This window comes from Leucopleurus acutus (genome assembly GCF_964270905.1).
Source record: "Leucopleurus acutus genome assembly, chromosome: 12".
Taxonomy (NCBI): Eukaryota; Metazoa; Chordata; class Mammalia; order Artiodactyla; family Delphinidae; genus Leucopleurus; species Leucopleurus acutus.
Window position 1 is genome coordinate 1,839,383 of NC_139154.1, and position 21,789 is coordinate 1,861,171.

Consider the following 21,789-nt stretch of genomic DNA (forward strand, 5'->3'; position numbering starts at 1 on the left):
GCCTCCTGGTGCAGCAGTTCCTTGGCTGTGACCCTGTCGTCAGCTGCCCCTAGGATAACTCTGAGCCCTAGCCACCTCTCTGGTAGATTTCCTATCCCCCCACTATAATCACACCTGGATAAGGCAACTCAAACCTTTCAGAGATGTGTCCTGATCCTCCTGTTTTCTTAAATACCTATCTGGTGGTTGTGAGACTTAAGGCCAACCTCCCCAAGAGACTTTTTCTGTTTCTCCTAGTAAACCTAGACTCACCTTCTGTCATCTTCAACTCTATTCAAATTTTGTTCTTTCACCCCTGACCTCTGACCCTGCTTTTTACTTCTGCCATTTCATCCTCACTCCTGCTTCCTTTCATAAATCCATAAATGCCTTTTGGCCTTCCTAGCCCTGGGCCAAGTTCCTTTCTCTTTCCTCTGTTTTTACCCCTTTCCTTCATTCTCCCATCCAACTTTCAGTCCTTCCTTTCTCATGCAGACTTTGATTCCAACCCCATCAAAAACAAACAAAAAAAACACACCACAGTTAGCAGCATCTCAAAATTCAAAAGTTTTATTACTCACCTATGAATTCTATTACATTTATTATTCAGTTTTATTGTTTTAAAATATATCAAAATAAATAGAGAAATTTATACCTGTCTTATCTGTATATGGAAGAGCAGCTGGTCCCCAAGGTGACACCAACACTCCTAGCAGCTCTGACTTTACATATCCGTAGTAGTCAGCAATTTCCATTTCTTTTTCCCTCTCAATGAAAAATTGCAGTTTCCCCAAAGAGGTGTATTTGGCAGCAATACGTTCTTGTTGAGGCCGTCTCTTCATGGCCTCGGGCTCTGGCCTCTGCTCGTGTTCGGTGGGCTTTGACATTACTGGCTCAGGAACATAGGGTTCCCTCCATGGAACTGTTTGCTTGCTGAAATCTTGCAGTAGAAATGGGGTTTGGAGCTTGGGTGGGGACTGGCGCTTAGTCACAGCAGGGGGAACAGGCTCCCACTGGAGAGAAGTGTAAGATGAAGTTCCGTAGGGTGCAGGCCTAGGAGCAGCAGACTGAGGGACACTAGGCTGCGTATGGTCGGTCCAACCCGGTTGGGTTGGTTAGTCATAGTTGGCTGAGATGGTTTGGCAGGACCTGGCAAAGAGGCAGGAGCTGGCTGGGATGAACTCACTGCAGGAGGTTGAGCTGAGTTAGAAGCAGGCTGGGCAGTCAGCCAGAGCAGGCCAATGAGAGGACAGAGACTGTGGCCTCCCAGAAGCAGGTCGAGATTGAGGCTTGTCCCAGGCAGAAAACGGCAGAGGTATCAACTTGACCTTCCCAGGAGGCGGCAGCTCCTACTGGGATGGAGATGGACACTCTTTCTCAGCACTGCTGTCTGGTTTCTGGGCTTCGACTTGAGTTTTCTCAGGACTCTTACCCTCAGGTGGGGTATACCTCCGTGGCTGGATAGCTGGGGGTGTTTAGGGTTGCTTGAATTTCCCAAGACCCGACAGGAAGAGAGCCCAGTTTTCTTATCATTCTTCTCCCCCAGTGCATGAACAACCTTCACAGACGCCAGCCTGCACATGCCTAGGGAGGTTCGAGGCTTTTTAAAGCTCTCTTGGATAAGCTCAGTTTGCTGCTTCCTTCGCTTCGTCTGGGGAATTGTCGGCTTCCCTTCTGCCTTGACTTTGTTCCCTGACTGCTTTTTCTCTTCAGCCTTCTTCCTTCGTTTGGTCCTTGAGGTGCTTTCCTGCCCGTGGCTCTGAGTATTGCTGATCTTTCTGGATGCAGCTTTCTGAGGTTTGCCTTTGGAATGCTTGGCCGTGGTCACAGGAGCGCTGTCCCTGACTGCAGCATGGCATAGAAGCACTTCTCCCCCTAGCAGGCACTCTGGATTCTTTGGCTGGATTTTGGCCTTGGGAGCACCACTGATAGGCTCAGAGGCTTTATGTTTGTTCTTCCTGGGTTGAGCAGAGGGAACCTTTATGACACTTGGCTTTTCCTGCACCTGATTCACCTTAAAGGCTCTGGTGTCTTTGGCTTTGATCCTGTTGGGACCTTTGGATCAAGATCTTTCAAAGAATTAAAGAGCTGGGGAAGGTGAATATCCTCCGCCAGTGTAGTAATGTCTGCAGAACCACTGCTGGATTCCATCCCATTTTCAGGTGTCCCTAGGTCCTCAAGACTCAGGCTGTTCTTTCCCAGATCAGCATTTTCAGAAGCAGCTGCTCCTCTTGGCTGAGGGGATGCATCAGTGCAGGCCAGGAGCTGCTGAATATCAGGGATTTCTAAAGGGAGTAGTGGAGGCTCTTGGTTTTCTCTTGGGATCTGTAGGCATCCAGAGGCTTTGAAAGCTTGGTTTTCATATCCTCCAAGTGCTCACTCTCTATTTGTCCCTGGCTTGGAGCTGGAGGCAGGGCCAGGAGACTACTGGCGCTCTGGACTGGAGCTGTCCCTGAAATGTCCCCAAGTTCAGGTGGTGGGTTACTCTCAAGTATCTGGATATTTCTGCTCCTGCAGGACCTGGGGAGTTCTTGAGTTTGTGTCACACAAGATGTCTGGCTTGGAGGTTGCAATCCCAGGGAATTTTTCGTCACCAGGGAAGTCTCCATCCCTACAAAGGAATCAAGGTAGAAGTCAGTCCCTGGTAAGTGAGATGCTCCCCCTAAACACCAACACAGCACTCATGTACCTTTCAAGGTACATGATGGATGTGTTGGTGTTTAGGGGCAAGATGGGCAAGGCATTTCTAGTAACTCTTCCTAAGGATCATGGACAGTGCCCTATGCTACGAGATAAGCGGTGACTGTTGTAATTCTTACTGGTGATCATTTCATGTCACCGATTCTTGGCTTTCTTTGTATTTCCTAGGATTGTTCAAAGTCAAATAAAAAATGAGTCTTATTTTTTAAAGAAATGAAATATTTTACAAAGCCTAGCATTCTCTTATAGAGTCCTTTCAATTCTCCCCACTTTCCTGAGAGGCTAAGAACACTTCACACCATGAACTAGGAGAGGGAGTAGAGCCCTTCCTGATGAAATAAATAAACAAGGACAGAGTCTTAGCCTGCTTGCTCTGGACAGGATCCCGGACCACAAGGTCTTAAATCCTGGTATAAATTAGGGAAGTGAGGACAGTTAAACTGGCACTATGATAGCAAGAGTTCTGAAACACCTTCCAAAGAGACTGTAGCAGTAGATCAGGGAAGGGAGTGATACAGTGTGGTAGTACAGGGGGAATGATCGGCTACAGCAGTGAAAAATGTGGTACCTCTTGGTATGCTCTCAGGGTTCTTGTACATGCAGCATAGATGACATTTAGAGTGTCCCTCCCACCTTCCAACCTGAATTAGGTGTTCTTTTTTAAAAATTTTATTTTTATTTATTTATTTTTGAACTTACTTATTTTATGTATGTATTTGTTTGGCTGCACTGGGTCTTCATTGCTGTGCACGGGCTTTCTCTAGTTGCGGCTAGCGGGGGCTACTCTTGGTTGCGGTGTGCGGGCTTCTCATTGCGGTGGCTTCTCTTGCTACGGAGCACGGGCTCTAGGCGCGTGGGCTTCAGTAGATGTGGCTCACGGGCTCTAGAATGCAGGCTCAGTAGTTGTGGCACATGGGCTTAGTTGCTCCACGGCCTGTGGGATCTTCCCTGACCAGGGCTCGAACCCGTGTCCCCTGCATTGGCAGGCGGATTCTTAACCACTGCGCCACCAGGGAAGCCCTAGGTGTTCTTATATAGAGTCTAAAACCAGAGAGCCCTGAGCGAAGGTAGTGGTTATTAAAGGCTCAGGACCTAAATTCTACCTGTCTGTACACCACTTCCCAGCTGTAGATTTGACCCCACTTTTGAATGCTGACCTCATTGTTCAGCTTTCTTGCTGTTTGTACTCACCTTGAAAACTTGTTTCTGTGACGGGTTGAGCAGACACAGGGTAGTAGATTCCAGAGGTGGAAGCTGGTGGTTGGATATTTGTGGGCTGAATCTCCTTTAGTACCATTACCACTTTTGGTTGCACAGAGGCCCTACTTCCTGTGTATGACACAGAGCCATAGGATAGCAGGCGGGAGCCAAGTTCTCCATTCAGTAAAGACCCCAATGTGCCTTGGTTATAGTAATACACCTGGCTTCCTTCCTGGTAGGGAAGTGACAGGCTGTGTCCCTGATTTGGAATTTGAGATGGTGTTCCCTGAGCAAGCCTGGCAGAAGGTGATGGATACAGAGGGACCATGTTATTGGTGTCTGCAGTTTTATCATACTGGGCTGCCATAAACATGGAAGAAGCAGCTGTGTGCTGGTCAGTGACTGCCAGAGTAAAGTCTCCGAGTGAAGGAGAATTCTTTTCGGTGCTTCCTGTGATGTCCCAGTCAAGAACACCCGGATAGGAAGCAGCTGAAGTGGTGGTCTGGCTCTGGTCAGTAACTCCAGATAACATAGTTGTGCTAGACTGTTGGTGAAGGTAGGCGCTACCCATGAGTGTCTGGAAAGAGGTACCAGTACCTGATGCCGAACTGACGGCAGGAGCAGAGACTCTGGAGAAGTTGCAGACACTTCCTGTTAGGGAAGTTGCATTGCTCACCCCAGAAAGAGAGTGCTGCAGAGAATTCAGAGTTCCAAGTCGAGATGGATTTTGGGAATTTTCTGTAAGAACAAGAGGGTAATGAAAAAGTCAGGGACATTGATAAATTCTCACTATGTTTGAGGAACAGCATTATCTTAAGTTTCTTGCTATCCGGATACCTCTAGTGTCAATACTTACTGAGAAACCAAAAATCAGACCGTTACGATGGCTGCAAGGACTGAGCAGTTTTACACTCTTCTGTATTAGCTGCCTGTGCTCCCATGTTGGGCACAGATGGGCAGAAGACCCAAGTGGTGTGTTTCAGACATTGTTCTCTAGGCTGGAAGCAACCTTCTCCCTGACCTGTCTTTCCTTTCAGCCTGCACTAGTATGGACTTCTATGCTGTTTCCTAGACTGGGAGCATTTTAGAACTAGGAGGTCCTTAGAGAACTTCTGTTTTCACAGTCTCATTTCATGAGGAAGGAAATTGAGGCTCAGAGAGGTCGGGTTGACTTGTTCAAGTTCTCTCATTATGTTAGTATCCTTACCAGATTTCAGAACCTAAGTATCCTGACTTGCTTGCCAGGACACTATTCTGAGCATGATACTGCCAGAAAGCAGGAGAAATAGAACTTATAATATAGGCATTTTTTTCGTCCGTTAGAAAACAGTACGGCTATTACCATTGTAATCTTCAGTGTCTCACTTTGCTTGTGCAGTTCCCACGCTATTACCTAGAGTTCACATGTAGCTCAGTCCAACTGGTAAATTTAAAGAGTCATTTCTACCCTCTTCAATCCTGGAGGTTGAGCTGAGTTAGTAGAAACAGGCTGGGCACACTCAGCCACAGCAGGCCGCTGTGAGGCCAGAGACTGTGGCCTCCGCGGAGCAGGTCGAGATTGAGGCTTGTCCCAGGCAGAAAACGGCAGAGGTATCAACTTGACCTTCCCAGGAGGCGGCAGCTCCTACTGGGATGGAGATGGACACTGTTTTTCAGCACTGCTGTCTGGTTTCTGGGCTTCGACTTGAGTTTTCTCAGGACTCTTACCCTCAGGTGGGGTATACCTCCGTGGCTGGATAGCTGGGGGTGTTTAGGGTTGCTTGAATTTCCCAAGACCCGACAGGAAGAGAGCCCAGTTTTCTTATCATTCTTCTCCCCCAGTGCATGAACAACCTTCACAGACGCCAGCCTGCACATGCCTAGGGAGGTTCGAGGCTTTTTAAAGCTCTCTTGGATAAGCTCAGTTTGCTGCTTCCTTCGCTTCGTCTGGGGAATTGTCGGCTTCCCTTCTGCCTTGACTTTGTTCCCTGACTGCTTTTTCTCTTCAGCCTTCTTCCTTCGTTTGGTCCTTGAGGTGCTTTCCTGCCCGTGGCTCTGAGTATTGCTGATCTTTCTGGATGCAGCTTTCTGAGGTTTGCCTTTGGAATGCTTGGCCGTGGTCACAGGAGCGCTGTCCCTGACTGCAGCATGGCATAGAAGCACTTCTCCCCCTAGCAGGCACTCTGGATTCTTTGGCTGGATTTTGGCCTTGGGAGCACCACTGATAGGCTCAGAGGCTTTATGTTTGTTCTTCCTGAGTTGAGCAGAGGGAACCTTTATGACACTTGGCTTTTCCTGCACCTGATTCACCTTAATGGCTCTGGTGTCTTTGGCTTTGATCCTGTTGGGACCTTTGGATCAAGATCTTTCAAAGAATTAAAGAGCTGGGGAAGGTGAATATCCTCCGCCAGTGTAGTAATGTCTGCAGAACCACTGCTGGATTCCATCCCATTTTCAGGTGTCCCTAGGTCCTCAAGACTCAGGCTGTTCTTTCCCAGATCAGCATTTTCAGAAGCAGGCTGCTCCTCTTGGCTGAGGGGATGCATCAGTGCAGGCCAGGAGCTGCTGAATATCAGGGATTTCTAAAGGGAGTAGTGGAGGCTCTTGGTTTTCTCTTGGGATCTGTAGGCATCCAGAGGCTTTGAAAGCTTGGTTTTCATATCCTCCAAGTGCTCACTCTCTATTTGTCCCTGGCTTGGAGCTGGAGGCAGGGCCAGGAGACTACTGGCGCTCTGGACTGGAGCTGTCCCTGAAATGTCCCCAAGTTCAGGTGGTGGGTTACTCTCAAGTATCTGGATATTTCTGCTCCTGCAGGACCTGGGGAGTTCTTGAGTTTGTGTCACACAAGATGTCTGGCTTGGAGGTTGCAATCCCAGGGAATTTTTCGTCACCAGGGAAGTCTCCATCCCTACAAAGGAATCAAGGTAGAAGTCAGTCCCTGGTAAGTGAGATGCTCCCCCTAAACACCAACACAGCGCTCATGTACCTTTCAAGGTACATGATGGATGTGTTGGTGTTTAGGGGCAAGATGGGCAAGGCATTTCTAGTAACTCTTCTTAAGGATCACGGACAGTGCCCTATGCTACGAGATAAGCGGTGACTGTTGTAATTCTTACTGGTGATCATTTCATGTCACCGATTCTTGGCTTTCTTTGTATTTCCTAGGATTGTTCAAAGTCAAATAAAAAATGAGTCTTATTTTTTAAAGAAATGAAATATTTTACAAAGCCTAGCATTCTCTTATAGAGTCCTTTCAATTCTCCCCACTTTCCTGAGAGGCTAAGAACACTTCACACCATGAACTAGGAGAGGGAGTAGAGCCCTTCCTGATGAAATAAATAAACAAGGACAGAGTCTTAGCCTGCTTGCTCTGGACAGGATCCCGGACCACAAGGTCTTAAATCCTGGTATAAATTAGGGAAGTGAGGACAGTTAAACTGGCACTATGATAACAAGAGTTCTGAAACACCTTCCAAAGAGACTGTAGCAGTAGATCAGGGAAGGGAGTGATACAGTGTGGTAGTACAGGGGGAATGATCGGCTACAGCGGTGAAAAATGTGGTACCTCTTGGTATGCTCTCAGGGTTCTTGTACATGCAGCATAGATGACATTTAGAGTGTCCCTCCCACCTTCCAACCTGAATTAGGTGTTCTTTTTTAAAAATTTTATTTTTATTTATTTATTTTTGAACTTACTTATTTTATGTATGTATTTGTTTGGCTGCACTGGGTCTTCATTGCTGTGCACGGGCTTTCTCTAGTTGCGGCTAGCGGGGGCTACTCTTGGTTGCGGTGTGCGGGCTTCTCATTGCGGTGGCTTCTCTTGCTACGGAGCACGGGCTCTAGGCGCGTGGGCTTCAGTAGATGTGGCTCACGGGCTCTAGAATGCAGGCTCAGTAGTTGTGGCACATGGGCTTAGTTGCTCCACGGCCTGTGGGATCTTCCCTGACCAGGGCTCGAACCCGTGTCCCCTGCATTGGCAGGCGGATTCTTAACCACTGCGCCACCAGGGAAGCCCTAGGTGTTCTTATATAGAGTCTAAAACCAGAGAGCCCTGAGCGAAGGTAGTGGTTATTAAAGGCTCAGGACCTAAATTCTACCTGTCTGTACACCACTTCCCAGCTGTAGATTTGACCCCACTTTTGAATGCTGACCTCATTGTTCAGCTTTCTTGCTGTTTGTACTCACCTTGAAAACTTGTTTCTGTGACGGGTTGAGCAGACACAGGGTAGTAGATTCCAGAGGTGGAAGCTGGTGGTTGGATATTTGTGGGCTGAATCTCCTTTAGTACCATTACCACTTTTGGTTGCACAGAGGCCCTACTTCCTGTGTATGACACAGAGCCATAGGATAGCAGGCGGGAGCCAAGTTCTCCATTCAGTAAAGACCCCAATGTGCCTTGGTTATAGTAATACACCTGGCTTCCTTCCTGGTAGGGAAGTGACAGGCTGTGTCCCTGATTTGGAATTTGAGATGGTGTTCCCTGAGCAAGCCTGGCAGAAGGTGATGGATACAGAGGGACCATGTTATTGGTGTCTGCAGTTTTATCATACTGGGCTGCCATAAACATGGAGGAAGCAGCTGTGTGCTGGTCAGTGACTGCCAGAGTAAAGTCTCCGAGTGAAGGAGAATTCTTTTCGGTGCTTCCTGTGATGTCCCAGTCAAGAACACCCGGATAGGAAGCAGCTGAAGTGGTGGTCTGGCTCTGGTCAGTAACTCCAGATAACATAGTTGTGCTAGACTGTTGGTGAAGGTAGGCGCTACCCATGAGTGTCTGGAAAGAGGTACCAGTACCTGATGCCGAACTGACGGCAGGAGCAGAGACTCTGGAGAAGTTGCAGACACTTCCTGTTAGGGAAGTTGCATTGCTCACCCCAGGAAGAGAGTGCTGCAGAGAATTCAGAGTTCCAAGTCGAGATGGATTTTGGGAATTTTCTGTAAGAACAAGAGGGTAATGAAAAAGTCAGGGACATTGATAAATTCTCACTATGTTTGAGGAACAGCATTATCTTAAGTTTCTTGCTATCCGGATACCTCTAGTGTCAATACTTACTGAGAAACCAAAAATCAGACCGTTACGATGGCTGCAAGGACTGAGCAGTTTTACACTCTTCTGTATTAGCTGCCTGTGCTCCCATGTTGGGCACAGATGGGCAGAAGACCCAAGTGGTGTGTTTCAGACATTGTTCTCTAGGCTGGAAGCAACCTTCTCCCTGACCTGTCTTTCCTTTCAGCCTGCACTAGTATGGACTTCTATGCTGTTTCCTAGACTGGGAGCATTTTAGAACTAGGAGGTCCTTAGAGAACTTCTGTTTTCACAGTCTCATTTCATGAGGAAGGAAATTGAGGCTCAGAGAGGTCGGGTTGACTTGTTCAAGTTCTCTCATTATGTTAGTATCCTTACCAGATTTCAGAACCTAAGTATCCTGACTTGCTTGCCAGGACACTATTCTGAGCATGATACTGCCAGAAAGCAGGAGAAATAGAACTTATAATATAGGCATTTTTTTCGTCCATTAGAAAACAGTACGGCTATTACCATTGTAATCTTCAGTGTCTCACTTTGCTTGTGCAGTTCCCACGCTATTACCTAGAGTTCACATGTAGCTCAGTCCAACTGGTAAATTTAAAGAGTCATTTCTACCCTCTTCAATCCTGGAGGTTGAGCTGAGTTAGTAGAAACAGGCTGGGCACACTCAGCCACAGCAGGCCGCTGTGAGGCCAGAGACTGTGGCCTCCGCGGAGCAGGTCGAGATTGAGGCTTGTCCCAGGCAGAAAACGGCAGAGGTATCAACTTGACCTTCCCAGGAGGCGGCAGCTCCTACTGGGATGGAGATGGACACTGTTTTTCAGCACTGCTGTCTGGTTTCTGGGCTTCGACTTGAGTTTTCTCAGGACTCTTACCCTCAGGTGGGGTATACCTCCGTGGCTGGATAGCTGGGGGTGTTTAGGGTTGCTTGAATTTCCCAAGACCCGACAGGAAGAGAGCCCAGTTTTCTTATCATTCTTCTCCCCCAGTGCATGAACAACCTTCACAGACGCCAGCCTGCACATGCCTAGGGAGGTTCGAGGCTTTTTAAAGCTCTCTTGGATAAGCTCAGTTTGCTGCTTCCTTCGCTTCGTCTGGGGAATTGTCGGCTTCCCTTCTGCCTTGACTTTGTTCCCTGACTGCTTTTTCTCTTCAGCCTTCTTCCTTCGTTTGGTCCTTGAGGTGCTTTCCTGCCCGTGGCTCTGAGTATTGCTGATCTTTCTGGATGCAGCTTTCTGAGGTTTGCCTTTGGAATGCTTGGCCGTGGTCACAGGAGCGCTGTCCCTGACTGCAGCATGGCATAGAAGCACTTCTCCCCCTAGCAGGCACTCTGGATTCTTTGGCTGGATTTTGGCCTTGGGAGCACCACTGATAGGCTCAGAGGCTTTATGTTTGTTCTTCCTGGGTTGAGCAGAGGGAACCTTTATGACACTTGGCTTTTCCTGCACCTGATTCACCTTAATGGCTCTGGTGTCTTTGGCTTTGATCCTGTTGGGACCTTTGGATCAAGATCTTTCAAAGAATTAAAGAGCTGGGGAAGGTGAATATCCTCCGCCAGTGTAGTAATGTCTGCAGAACCACTGCTGGATTCCATCCCATTTTCAGGTGTCCCTAGGTCCTCAAGACTCAGGCTGTTCTTTCCCAGATCAGCATTTTCAGAAGCAGGCTGCTCCTCTTGGCTGAGGGGATGCATCAGTGCAGGCCAGGAGCTGCTGAATATCAGGGATTTCTAAAGGGAGTAGTGGAGGCTCTTGGTTTTCTCTTGGGATCTGTAGGCATCCAGAGGCTTTGAAAGCTTGGTTTTCATATCCTCCAAGTGCTCACTCTCTATTTGTCCCTGGCTTGGAGCTGGAGGCAGGGCCAGGAGACTACTGGCGCTCTGGACTGGAGCTGTCCCTGAAATGTCCCCAAGTTCAGGTGGTGGGTTACTCTCAAGTATCTGGATATTTCTGCTCCTGCAGGACCTGGGGAGTTCTTGAGTTTGTGTCACACAAGATGTCTGGCTTGGAGGTTGCAATCCCAGGGAATTTTTCGTCACCAGGGAAGTCTCCATCCCTACAAAGGAATCAAGGTAGAAGTCAGTCCCTGGTAAGTGAGATGCTCCCCCTAAACACCAACACAGCGCTCATGTACCTTGAAAGGTACATGAGCGCTGTGTTGGTGTTTAGGGGCAAGATGGGCAAGGCATTTCTAGTAACTCTTCTTAAGGATCACGGACAGTGCCCTATGCTACGAGATAAGCGGTGACTGTTGTAATTCTTACTGGTGATCATTTCATGTCACCGATTCTTGGCTTTCTTTGTATTTCCTAGGATTGTTCAAAGTCAAATAAAAAATGAGTCTTATTTTTTAAAGAAATGAAATATTTTACAAAGCCTAGCATTCTCTTATAGAGTCCTTTCAATTCTCCCCACTTTCCTGAGAGGCTAAGAACACTTCACACCATGAACTAGGAGAGGGAGTAGAGCCCTTCCTGATGAAATAAATAAACAAGGACAGAGTCTTAGCCTGCTTGCTCTGGACAGGATCCCGGACCACAAGGTCTTAAATCCTGGTATAAATTAGGGAAGTGAGGACAGTTAAACTGGCACTATGATAACAAGAGTTCTGAAACACCTTCCAAAGAGACTGTAGCAGTAGATCAGGGAAGGGAGTGATACAGTGTGGTAGTACAGGGGGAATGATCGGCTACAGCGGTGAAAAATGTGGTACCTCTTGGTATGCTCTCAGGGTTCTTGTACATGCAGCATAGATGACATTTAGAGTGTCCCTCCCACCTTCCAACCTGAATTAGGTGTTCTTTTTTAAAAATTTTATTTTTATTTATTTATTTTTGAACTTACTTATTTTATGTATGTATTTGTTTGGCTGCACTGGGTCTTCATTGCTGTGCACGGGCTTTCTCTAGTTGCGGCTAGCGGGGGCTACTCTTGGTTGCGGTGTGCGGGCTTCTCATTGCGGTGGCTTCTCTTGCTACGGAGCACGGGCTCTAGGCGCGTGGGCTTCAGTAGATGTGGCTCACGGGCTCTAGAATGCAGGCTCAGTAGTTGTGGCACATGGGCTTAGTTGCTCCACGGCCTGTGGGATCTTCCCTGACCAGGGCTCGAACCCGTGTCCCCTGCATTGGCAGGCGGATTCTTAACCACTGCGCCACCAGGGAAGCCCTAGGTGTTCTTATATAGAGTCTAAAACCAGAGAGCCCTGAGCGAAGGTAGTGGTTATTAAAGGCTCAGGACCTAAATTCTACCTGTCTGTACACCACTTCCCAGCTGTAGATTTGACCCCACTTTTGAATGCTGACCTCATTGTTCAGCTTTCTTGCTGTTTGTACTCACCTTGAAAACTTGTTTCTGTGACGGGTTGAGCAGACACAGGGTAGTAGATTCCAGAGGTGGAAGCTGGTGGTTGGATATTTGTGGGCTGAATCTCCTTTAGTACCATTACCACTTTTGGTTGCACAGAGGCCCTACTTCCTGTGTATGACACAGAGCCATAGGATAGCAGGCGGGAGCCAAGTTCTCCATTCAGTAAAGACCCCAATGTGCCTTGGTTATAGTAATACACCTGGCTTCCTTCCTGGTAGGGAAGTGACAGGCTGTGTCCCTGATTTGGAATTTGAGATGGTGTTCCCTGAGCAAGCCTGGCAGAAGGTGATGGATACAGAGGGACCATGTTATTGGTGTCTGCAGTTTTATCATACTGGGCTGCCATAAACATGGAGGAAGCAGCTGTGTGCTGGTCAGTGACTGCCAGAGTAAAGTCTCCGAGTGAAGGAGAATTCTTTTCGGTGCTTCCTGTGATGTCCCAGTCAAGAACACCCGGATAGGAAGCAGCTGAAGTGGTGGTCTGGCTCTGGTCAGTAACTCCAGATAACATAGTTGTGCTAGACTGTTGGTGAAGGTAGGCGCTACCCATGAGTGTCTGGAAAGAGGTACCAGTACCTGATGCCGAACTGACGGCAGGAGCAGAGACTCTGGAGAAGTTGCAGACACTTCCTGTTAGGGAAGTTGCATTGCTCACCCCAGGAAGAGAGTGCTGCAGAGAATTCAGAGTTCCAAGTCGAGATGGATTTTGGGAATTTTCTGTAAGAACAAGAGGGTAATGAAAAAGTCAGGGACATTGATAAATTCTCACTATGTTTGAGGAACAGCATTATCTTAAGTTTCTTGCTATCCGGATACCTCTAGTGTCAATACTTACTGAGAAACCAAAAATCAGACCGTTACGATGGCTGCAAGGACTGAGCAGTTTTACACTCTTCTGTATTAGCTGCCTGTGCTCCCATGTTGGGCACAGATGGGCAGAAGACCCAAGTGGTGTGTTTCAGACATTGTTCTCTAGGCTGGAAGCAACCTTCTCCCTGACCTGTCTTTCCTTTCAGCCTGCACTAGTATGGACTTCTATGCTGTTTCCTAGACTGGGAGCATTTTAGAACTAGGAGGTCCTTAGAGAACTTCTGTTTTCACAGTCTCATTTCATGAGGAAGGAAATTGAGGCTCAGAGAGGTCGGGTTGACTTGTTCAAGTTCTCTCATTATGTTAGTATCCTTACCAGATTTCAGAACCTAAGTATCCTGACTTGCTTGCCAGGACACTATTCTGAGCATGATACTGCCAGAAAGCAGGAGAAATAGAACTTATAATATAGGCATTTTTTTCGTCCATTAGAAAACAGTACGGCTATTACCATTGTAATCTTCAGTGTCTCACTTTGCTTGTGCAGTTCCCACGCTATTACCTAGAGTTCACATGTAGCTCAGTCCAACTGGTAAATTTAAAGAGTCATTTCTACCCTCTTCAATCCTGGAGGTTGAGCTGAGTTAGTAGAAACAGGCTGGGCACACTCAGCCACAGCAGGCCGCTGTGAGGCCAGAGACTGTGGCCTCCGCGGAGCAGGTCGAGATTGAGGCTTGTCCCAGGCAGAAAACGGCAGAGGTATCAACTTGACCTTCCCAGGAGGCGGCAGCTCCTACTGGGATGGAGATGGACACTGTTTTTCAGCACTGCTGTCTGGTTTCTGGGCTTCGACTTGAGTTTTCTCAGGACTCTTACCCTCAGGTGGGGTATACCTCCGTGGCTGGATAGCTGGGGGTGTTTAGGGTTGCTTGAATTTCCCAAGACCCGACAGGAAGAGAGCCCAGTTTTCTTATCATTCTTCTCCCCCAGTGCATGAACAACCTTCACAGACGCCAGCCTGCACATGCCTAGGGAGGTTCGAGGCTTTTTAAAGCTCTCTTGGATAAGCTCAGTTTGCTGCTTCCTTCGCTTCGTCTGGGGAATTGTCGGCTTCCCTTCTGCCTTGACTTTGTTCCCTGACTGCTTTTTCTCTTCAGCCTTCTTCCTTCGTTTGGTCCTTGAGGTGCTTTCCTGCCCGTGGCTCTGAGTATTGCTGATCTTTCTGGATGCAGCTTTCTGAGGTTTGCCTTTGGAATGCTTGGCCGTGGTCACAGGAGCGCTGTCCCTGACTGCAGCATGGCATAGAAGCACTTCTCCCCCTAGCAGGCACTCTGGATTCTTTGGCTGGATTTTGGCCTTGGGAGCACCACTGATAGGCTCAGAGGCTTTATGTTTGTTCTTCCTGGGTTGAGCAGAGGGAACCTTTATGACACTTGGCTTTTCCTGCACCTGATTCACCTTAATGGCTCTGGTGTCTTTGGCTTTGATCCTGTTGGGACCTTTGGATCAAGATCTTTCAAAGAATTAAAGAGCTGGGGAAGGTGAATATCCTCCGCCAGTGTAGTAATGTCTGCAGAACCACTGCTGGATTCCATCCCATTTTCAGGTGTCCCTAGGTCCTCAAGACTCAGGCTGTTCTTTCCCAGATCAGCATTTTCAGAAGCAGGCTGCTCCTCTTGGCTGAGGGGATGCATCAGTGCAGGCCAGGAGCTGCTGAATATCAGGGATTTCTAAAGGGAGTAGTGGAGGCTCTTGGTTTTCTCTTGGGATCTGTAGGCATCCAGAGGCTTTGAAAGCTTGGTTTTCATATCCTCCAAGTGCTCACTCTCTATTTGTCCCTGGCTTGGAGCTGGAGGCAGGGCCAGGAGACTACTGGCGCTCTGGACTGGAGCTGTCCCTGAAATGTCCCCAAGTTCAGGTGGTGGGTTACTCTCAAGTATCTGGATATTTCTGCTCCTGCAGGACCTGGGGAGTTCTTGAGTTTGTGTCACACAAGATGTCTGGCTTGGAGGTTGCAATCCCAGGGAATTTTTCGTCACCAGGGAAGTCTCCATCCCTACAAAGGAATCAAGGTAGAAGTCAGTCCCTGGTAAGTGAGATGCTCCCCCTAAACACCAACACAGCGCTCATGTACCTTGAAAGGTACATGAGCGCTGTGTTGGTGTTTAGGGGCAAGATGGGCAAGGCATTTCTAGTAACTCTTCTTAAGGATCACGGACAGTGCCCTATGCTACGAGATAAGCGGTGACTGTTGTAATTCTTACTGGTGATCATTTCATGTCACCGATTCTTGGCTTTCTTTGTATTTCCTAGGATTGTTCAAAGTCAAATAAAAAATGAGTCTTATTTTTTAAAGAAATGAAATATTTTACAAAGCCTAGCATTCTCTTATAGAGTCCTTTCAATTCTCCCCACTTTCCTGAGAGGCTAAGAACACTTCACACCATGAACTAGGAGAGGGAGTAGAGCCCTTCCTGATGAAATAAATAAACAAGGACAGAGTCTTAGCCTGCTTGCTCTGGACAGGATCCCGGACCACAAGGTCTTAAATCCTGGTATAAATTAGGGAAGTGAGGACAGTTAAACTGGCACTATGATAGCAAGAGTTCTGAAACACCTTCCAAAGAGACTGTAGCAGTAGATCAGGGAAGGGAGTGATACAGTGTGGTAGTACAGGGGGAATGATCGGCTACAGCAGTGAAAAATGTGGTACCTCTTGGTATGCTCTCAGGGTTCTTGTACATGCAGCATAGATGACATTTAGAGTGTCCCTCCCACCTTCCAACCTGAATTAGGTGTTCTTTTTTAAAAATTTTATTTTTATTTATTTATTTTTGAACTTACTTATTTTATGTATGTATTTGTTTGGCTGCACTGGGTCTTCATTGCTGTGCACGGGCTTTCTCTAGTTGCGGCTAGCGGGGGCTACTCTTGGTTGCGGTGTGCGGGCTTCTCATTGCGGTGGCTTCTCTTGCTACGGAGCACGGGCTCTAGGCGCGTGGGCTTCAGTAGATGTGGCTCACGGGCTCTAGAATGCAGGCTCAATAGTTGTGGCACATGGGCTTAGTATCTCCATGGCCTGTGGGATCTTCCCAGACCAGGGCTCGAACCCGTGTCCCCTGCATTGGCAGGCGGATTCTTAACCACTGCGCCACCAGGGAAGCCCTAGGTGTACTTATATAGAGTCTAAAACTATAGAGCCCTGAGCGAAGGTAGTGGTTATTAAAGGCTCAAACTGAAAGGATCCAAGGGAAGCCAGGGAGAGCAGATCTTGCAATAGATCCAGCTGGGAGGTGCTGGCCGCTGAGATCAGATTTGTACCAGTGGAGGTTTTGAGAAGTAGTTCAGTGATGGATATTATCCTGCAGGATGCAGGTGAAATCAGGTGTTCAGTTTTGAGCATGTGAAGTTGATCAGAAATCCAAGTGAAGATGTCCTGTAGGCATGTTGACAGGCATGAACATGATAGGAGCCAGGGCCTGTCTGTGTTGTAGATGTATTAGGATACATCAGTGAAGAGACAATATTTAAACCCATGAAAATAGGTGGAATCATCTGGAAAGTGGGTGTTGTAAACAAGTGTCTGAGGTCAGAGACCTGTAGCACTGCAACATTTGCCAGTTAGAGGATGTCAAGGCACCAGCAAAGAAGGCTGGGAAGGTGTGGCCCATGGGGAGGTGAGTGGAGAGAGATGCAGTCCAGGAAGCTGGGAAATAAAGAGGAAGGTGAGATTCCCTCTGTCATGTGGTGCCACTAGGTCAAACGTTTGTATATATATACTTATTTACAAAATGTATATATATATGTATGTACAGTATTAGCCTTCTTAACTTGACGTTACTTCATGAGGGCATTTTCCCATGTAAATGATGGTTTAACACTGTTAACAAGAAATGTATATTTGCCTTTGCCTGTGCCCGCCCTGAGCCAGCGATCCTCCATGCTCCCTGCATCCAGTGAGATGCGCTACACACTGATGGAGCGGACATGAGCAGAACGATGGTGGCCAGGCTCCGACTGGGGCTGCTGCTTCTGGTGCTGCTCTTACCTACGCAGATTTATTCAAATCAAACAATTGTTGTAACACCTTCAAGTAACCCCTCCCAGAATATCTCAGCTGCCCCCAATCCAGCCAATGCCACCATCATGTCAAGTGATGATGCTCCACAGTCAACAGCCAGTCTCTTCATGATCTCGGTCTCCCTTCTACATCTCTGCTGTTAAGAGACTCAGGCCAAGAAGCATCTATACATCCCCATCTTCTAAACCCAGTTCAAAAGGCATCTAGACATCTAGTGTGACAAGGAAAACAACAACAACCAGGGCTTCATTGAATGAATCTGCTGATTTCACACCTTATTTTATTGACAGAAATTGTTGAGGATCCCACATTTGATTGGTTTGAAGAGCATGTGAAGGGTTTGACTAGATGATGAATGCCAATATTAAAGCTGCTGGAGTTTCCTGTACAAGATGAAGAGAGACAATATCCAAAATTAGTTGAGATGATTTTCTTAAATGTGGCTTAAGAAGTATGGGCACATAAAACTCTACCTTGAAAATGAGAATAGATTTTATCTTACTTAGAGATAAAGAATAAGATGTAGAACAAAGATTCAGTTTTCATTTGGTGCATTAAATTTATAAGGCCATAAAACAATTGGATAAAACAGAAAGCTTCCATGATTCTCTTTATACATACATTAGAAGGAACTTCCAGGTATTACTGCAAATCCTCCATGTGTTGTTTCAGCATTACTAACTTAATGCCGATGTACTCTAAATAAAATTTTATGTTAAGCTATCACTGTTCTCTTGGGAACTGAACTCTTTCTTCTGGGGCTTTGTGTTTGACATTGAATTTGGATTATTATTTCTTTTTGCGGTACGCGGGCCTCTCACTGTTGTGGCCTCTCCCATTGCGGAGCACAGGCTCTGGACGCGCAGACTCAGCGGCCATGGCTCACGGGCCTAGCCGCTCTGCGGCATGTGGGATCTTCCCGGACCGGGGCACGAACCCGTGTCCCCTGCGTCGGCAGGTGGACTCTCAACCACTGCGCCACCAGGGAAGCCCCAAATTTGGATTTTTATATAGCCATTGACATGTGCCAGCTCAATGATGGATTGGAATCTACCCCAAATCCAAGCATAATGAGTACATTTTGCTTATATACTTATCAACTATTCTTATTCAAAAAGAGTGCTAGATTCATTTAGCTAGACAAATAACAAAGAGTAGAAGTATATTAATCTCAACTAATTTCAAAATGCTTTTTATTTCTGCATAGGTTGAATAATTTTTACAATTTAAAAAATGGTCTGTTTTGAAGGTAAAATTGACAAGTCTTGAAATTAAAAAGGCAAATATGTGAAGGAACCAAACTGTAAATCAAATATTCGAGAACTGAAGACTGGAAGCTTGCTTACATTAAATTCAGAAAAAAATTTATACTCTTTTCTGTAAATACTTCCTTTTAAACTGAAGCAGAATGGCCATATTTGGAACACTTTCTGTTGTCATTCAATATTTTTAGACAGTTGGAACCCGGTCTTAAGCCTAAAGTGGGCTTGATTTTGGAAAGTAAAACTTTTCACAACTGCTTTGATGCACAGAAACCTTTTTAAAAGTAGCCATTCCTTAAAGTCTTTTGTTCACATGGTCACACAATGATGCTTAGATGTTCCAAAATCTAATATGGTCACAGTTAACCAAAGTCATATTTTTCCATCTTTAAAAACCTACATTGGAATAACCATATCCAACAGATCTCAAGCTACTGTGTGTGTGAATGAACATTCTCTTTTGTTTCATACCTGAATGCTGTATCTCTATTTTGGATTGTATATTGTTTTTTATTGTATTTATGCTTTGATTTATAGTAACTTCTCATGTTATGGAATTGATATTGTATTAAACATAAACTGTAAATAAAAAGAAGTGGCTGAAAGAGCAAAAAAATCAAGATATGTATATTTTCCTTGCTGTGTTATATTTAATATATAGAGGGAATATAGGACAGTTATAATGATATTAATTTCTGTTAGGATAATGGTAACATTAGAGCATGAGAATGATATTACTGCAAACAGTTCTCCATTTAGTTTGATTTTGGGGGTTAAAGTTAGGTTGGTGAGAGTTGCTAGGAGTCATAATGCTGCTATAGGTGGAAGGAGTGTTCATAAACTGTGAGCTAGAACTATAGTTCAACTGTGAATTTGTTCATAATTCAGGTTTGGTAGGTAGAATAATATTGATGATGTAAGGCATTGGACAATTATTAGGGCTGTAGCTCCTATACAGCTTCCTGGTGTTTAAATAAGAATGGCTACAATGACTAGTACTATGTGGCTGAAAGAGTGATTTTAAGTCTGGCATAAACAGATTAAGCTGGTTATGATTGGTCCTCAGAAGAATAATATGAGGAGGAATTATGCCATGTAATTTGTTAAGATGTTTAGTATTGTTCTAATTCATCAAGTTTTAGCAGTAATGCTGCAAGTAGATTCAACAAGTAGTGGCTTTTGCTTTGTGCTTTTGGTAGTCAAATGGTTGTTGCTATGGCTTGAGTGTTGACTATGTGCAAAGCACAGCGTTTTACAAGCATATTATTTCATTTTACCATCATGACAACCTTATGAAGTATTATTTTCATTATATAGATGTAATTTTTGAGGCACAGAGAGGTTAAGTAACATTCCCCAAATCGCAAAGTTAGGAAGTAGAGAATCAAAGTCTATGTCCAGTTCCATCTCTCTCAAACCACTGTTCTGTTTTAAGGTGATGTCTTTGAAGAGAATAAAACAAAAAGTATGACATGACTCTTTCCTATGGTATATATCTGGAGAAAGCTTTAATCATACCAGATAAAAATAGAAAAAAAGTCCATTTTGAAAAAGGCAGATCACATATTCTGCAGAAGTAGAAAGAACATCAAAGTGGGGTTGTAATTTGTACAGGTAGGAATAGGTTAGAGAGGGCATCTTTTTGCTGATCCATCTTGTTATCTAAGCAGGACTGGAAAGACTATAAAATATAGGACCTGAAACTCAACCCATCTCCAGAGGTGAGTGGGCTCCAGGGGACAGACCCAGCTGGGTATTAGCAGGCAGTATGTGCCACTTAGATGAATGGATCTAGAGTGTCTGCTCCAAAGAAATGCAACCCAAGGAAGCAGAGTATACTGGTGGGTGAGCAGAAATTACACAAGAAGGGGATTTATTTGCCATATGGAGAAGGATAATGAAGTGGGTCAGAGGGAAGTCTGGCTTATTCACACATTTATCAATCACAACCTTCGTGATCTTGGACATGTTATATACTCCCTGATTCTGTTTCTTTATCTAGAAATTGGAGATAATAATGTAATCTACATAATAAAGTTGTAAGAAAGATTAAAATGATTCATGGAAAGCAATTAGCACAGTGTCTAAAATAGGTTAGGTACTATATAAAGGCTTCCTATTATTTTAATCATACACAGGACATAGTAAAAATAAAAGGGGGAAGTTATCAGAACTGGAGAGGTCAGCAAGAGAGAGAGTAAAGCATATGACAGCATGGAAGAAGTTGTTGGCAATGAGATGTACCTTGGATGGTGGATCATGGGCATGTGGTTGGTGGAGTTAAGAGGTACTATAATAACTGATCCTTTTATATGTGCCAGACATGACTTAACTCATTACATATCTATGATGTAGTCTACTATATTGCTCCATTTTACAGATGTAGAAACTGAGGCTCAGGGATAGGGATTCAAATAATCTATTTATTGTCCTCAGGTTTTTATTACATCATTGGTTCAGAATTATTTTGGTGCCTATACCAGATGTTGGGGAGGATTTTAGTCCTGTCTAGCCTCTAAACTGATTCTCTTTAACCTCTAACAATCCCAGCTACCTAATAAAATGACATTTTGTGTCTTAGGATACATTTGATCTAATCTAACTAGATTATTATCATTTTCCCCACACTTTATCCATCCCCCAAATTATTCATTCAGTCTCTCATTCAACCAATACTTGTTGTTAAGCTCTTTCCAACATTCTAGATACAATTTAGGATGTAGTGACTCAGAGATGATAAAATACAGAGGCAGAGATACAGGTAAATAGATATTCACAGATCGCTCTATAAATATTATGGTAGAAGCTTAATAGACATGTGTATATTGGGAGGGAGTGTCACAGGGAACAGTCAAGAGGCCAATTACCTCACCTAAGCAGCCCAACTCTTGAAATCTAGAATTAGATTAGTTCCTGGACACTCTCATTCATTCCTCTGTCTCATTTCATCTGTGCCTGCTCTGTGCCCAATCCTTGCTTCATCCTTCAAGTCTCACATTGACTTCAGAATCATCTCTGTCTCAGTCCCTGGAATTTCTATTTAAGTTCCTATGACCATATAAGGTTTAAATTGACTAATCAATATTGAAGCTGAGACTTGCCTTTTTCCCAAAAGTCAAAAGTCATCTTTAGATGACAAAGAGATGGAAAATAATGACTAAATTCTGAGGGAAGAAGCAGGGAGAGAACTATGGCAGAAAAATTCTATATATCTCATTTTCAGTTAAAGGAGATTTTATGTGTTTTTAGTTTGATTGCTAGATCTTGAACTAGTAGCTAATATTGAATGTAGCTATGAATGACACATTAATCAGGGCAAAAGTCTCATAACCACAAAAAGCCTATTTCAGTGACACCACAGGGGTTATTCTATCCTTCCCTCTT

At 45.4% G+C, this 21,789-nt stretch overlaps 1 protein-coding gene and 1 pseudogene across 2 annotated transcripts; both read right to left on the minus strand.

The window, feature by feature from the left end:
- Positions 1–314: 314 nt before the first annotated feature.
- LOC309970127 (uncharacterized protein) lies at positions 315–13,551 on the minus strand (the record flags this gene model as incomplete). The annotated part of the gene is given in 20 exon segments (XM_082852393.1): positions 315–1,093; positions 1,096–1,205; positions 1,207–1,328; positions 1,332–1,447; positions 1,450–2,007; positions 2,010–2,304; positions 2,310–2,590; positions 3,871–4,617; positions 5,604–6,209; positions 6,536–6,766; positions 8,047–8,793; positions 9,294–9,321; positions 9,503–9,679; positions 9,683–9,804; positions 9,807–10,391; positions 10,394–10,574; positions 10,576–10,656; positions 10,662–10,942; positions 12,223–12,969; positions 13,470–13,551. Coding segments are annotated over 20 exon segments (6,591 nt in total). The 3' UTR covers positions 315–599.
- Positions 13,552–13,569: 18 nt separating this feature from the next.
- Positions 13,570–15,116, minus strand: LOC309969528 (uncharacterized protein C2orf78-like; annotated as a pseudogene). The gene has a single exon. The product of its transcript is annotated as an uncharacterized protein C2orf78-like (transcript).
- Positions 15,117–21,789: the final 6,673 nt, after the last annotated feature.